Below are 1,955 nucleotides of genomic sequence, written 5' to 3'. Positions count from 1 at the left end.
GAGAGAGAGAGAGAGGGAGCTGAAGGGAGGAAGGGAAGAAGGGAGGGAGGGAGAGAAAGAGAGACAGAGCGAATGCGCAAGCGCTCCTGAGAGAGAATATGGAGAAGATACAGAAATTGGAGAATCACCACCAGAAACAGTTAACTGTTCTACTCCTCAACCTAACATAATTTAATCATGTTTTTAGACAAAAATAATCACAAGATAGGGTTTACATCTCCCTAATCTTATTTCAAGACTGATTTATACATCTGTTCTAACTTTATTTCAAACTTTCCTTGGTATTGTAAGGGACACCAGAAATTGGCAACAATTATATTACCACATGTGTATTTGAAATTCTGCACATTAGCCTTCAAACATAATGAAAAGATAGTTCAAGTTTGCAAAATATGGTGAATGGATGTTATAAAGATAGAGCATACAAGAATGTGGGAACATAATGGATGTCTGGAGAAGGGGAAACAAAGAAGTCCCTCCACCCCACAATCCCTAAATGCATTTCTCTCACTTTTCACACAACTTACCAGGAATTCATTATCATTTATACCTTTAGATGTAAATATTGAGAACAGCAAATGTGACGTGGAGTCACATTAGATGGATATCAGTCATTTATACCCATGTTCCCATTCCATTTTCACTTTCCTACCAGAAAGCAGTGCCTTAAGAGAACAGGATGTTGCTTGGTCATTTAAATGATAGGGAGGTGGTGAATACAATAGGAAATAGAGAGCAAAGAAGGGACCAAGTGTGAGCTGGATTGACTGCAAAAGAAAAACAAAAAACCAAACAATGCTTAATACCCAACATTGCTTAGTATTGACTCAATCTAAATGAACCACTGGAGGATATTTTCCCAACTATTTTAGCCTGAAGCAGTAGTAGTGTGTGCCCATAAGTGTTCTGGAACCTAAATTTTCCATTGGTCAATATAGACTGCAATACTTTAAGCTTCTGGATGCTGAGGAATGGCAAGATCAAGCACTACTGCGGCTAAATTGAAATAACCCTGTCAGCCTAACATAAACTATCATAAGGAAAAAAGCACAATCTGTTTTTATATATCCAAATCTGGCTTTTTTTAATTTTTTGAAACAGGGTCTTGCTTATGTAGCCCAGACTGGCCTCAAACTCATACAGATGCCTCCTGCTATATACTTGGCTTAAATCTGGCAATTCTGCCAAAAACATTTGGTAATCACTGAAATGATAAATCACCGTAGAGTCTTGCACATAGTGTGACACCTGTGTGTCCAGTAAAACCTGAATGGTTAAAACAATTATCTGAGTTTTCTTCCAGAAAATAGATTTATATGCACATTTCCTTAACCTTCAATAAATATCAAATATTTTTACTCACGAGGAGCCCCTTCAGCCATTTCAATAGCAGTGATTCCCACGGACCACACATCACTCTGCAAAGGAAAAAATGGCCCAAAACGGGTCACTTAAAAATGCATAATTGGTAGCATTAAGAAATTCAAAACAGTCTTTGGTTGGGGATGAGGCTATCAGTGCCAGAGCCAATTCATGTGTCTTCTGTAAGGAAGATTTATTGTACATTGACATTATAAGAAGATGTTGTCTGAGCTTGTGACCATCCAGTACCTCACTACATGAGTTGATATGGAATGAGGTTCAGTGCTAAGAAAGTTCATCTTGGATGTGCTACTATTGTTTTCTTACCTGAAATATCAAAGGGAATTTGTGATAAAGAAGTCCTAATAAATAGAACTGCAACCAGTGCAATCTTGAGCAAATGATTTAATTCTCAATGCTTCAATTTTACTCTATGAAGAATGCTGATTTCAATAGCAACCACTTCCTTGAAATGGTGTTTGCATATGTATAATTGATATATAAATATAGTGTGCATTTATATTAAGCATATAAATATGCATTTAATAATTTATATTTAAAATAATATATACATTATATATTATATATAAAGC

The 1,955-nt window shown here is 36.0% G+C and overlaps 1 protein-coding gene across 1 annotated transcript in view; it reads right to left on the bottom strand.

The window, feature by feature from the left end:
• The window catches only part of Nrk (Nik related kinase), a 125,385-nt gene that overhangs the window by 51,584 nt on the left and 71,846 nt on the right, over positions 1-1,955 (bottom strand). The window contains 1 exon segment of the mRNA XM_010619717.1: positions 1,364-1,418. Coding sequence (XP_010618019.1) covers positions 1,364-1,418 — 55 coding nt within the window.

The sequence above is a fragment of the Fukomys damarensis genome, unplaced genomic scaffold, assembly GCF_012274545.1.
Source record: "Fukomys damarensis isolate Sample0158 unplaced genomic scaffold, DMR_v1.0_HiC HiC_scaffold_39, whole genome shotgun sequence".
Lineage (NCBI taxonomy): Eukaryota > Metazoa > Chordata > Mammalia > Rodentia > Bathyergidae > Fukomys > Fukomys damarensis.
This window is presented reverse-complemented; position numbering and strand designations above follow the sequence as displayed.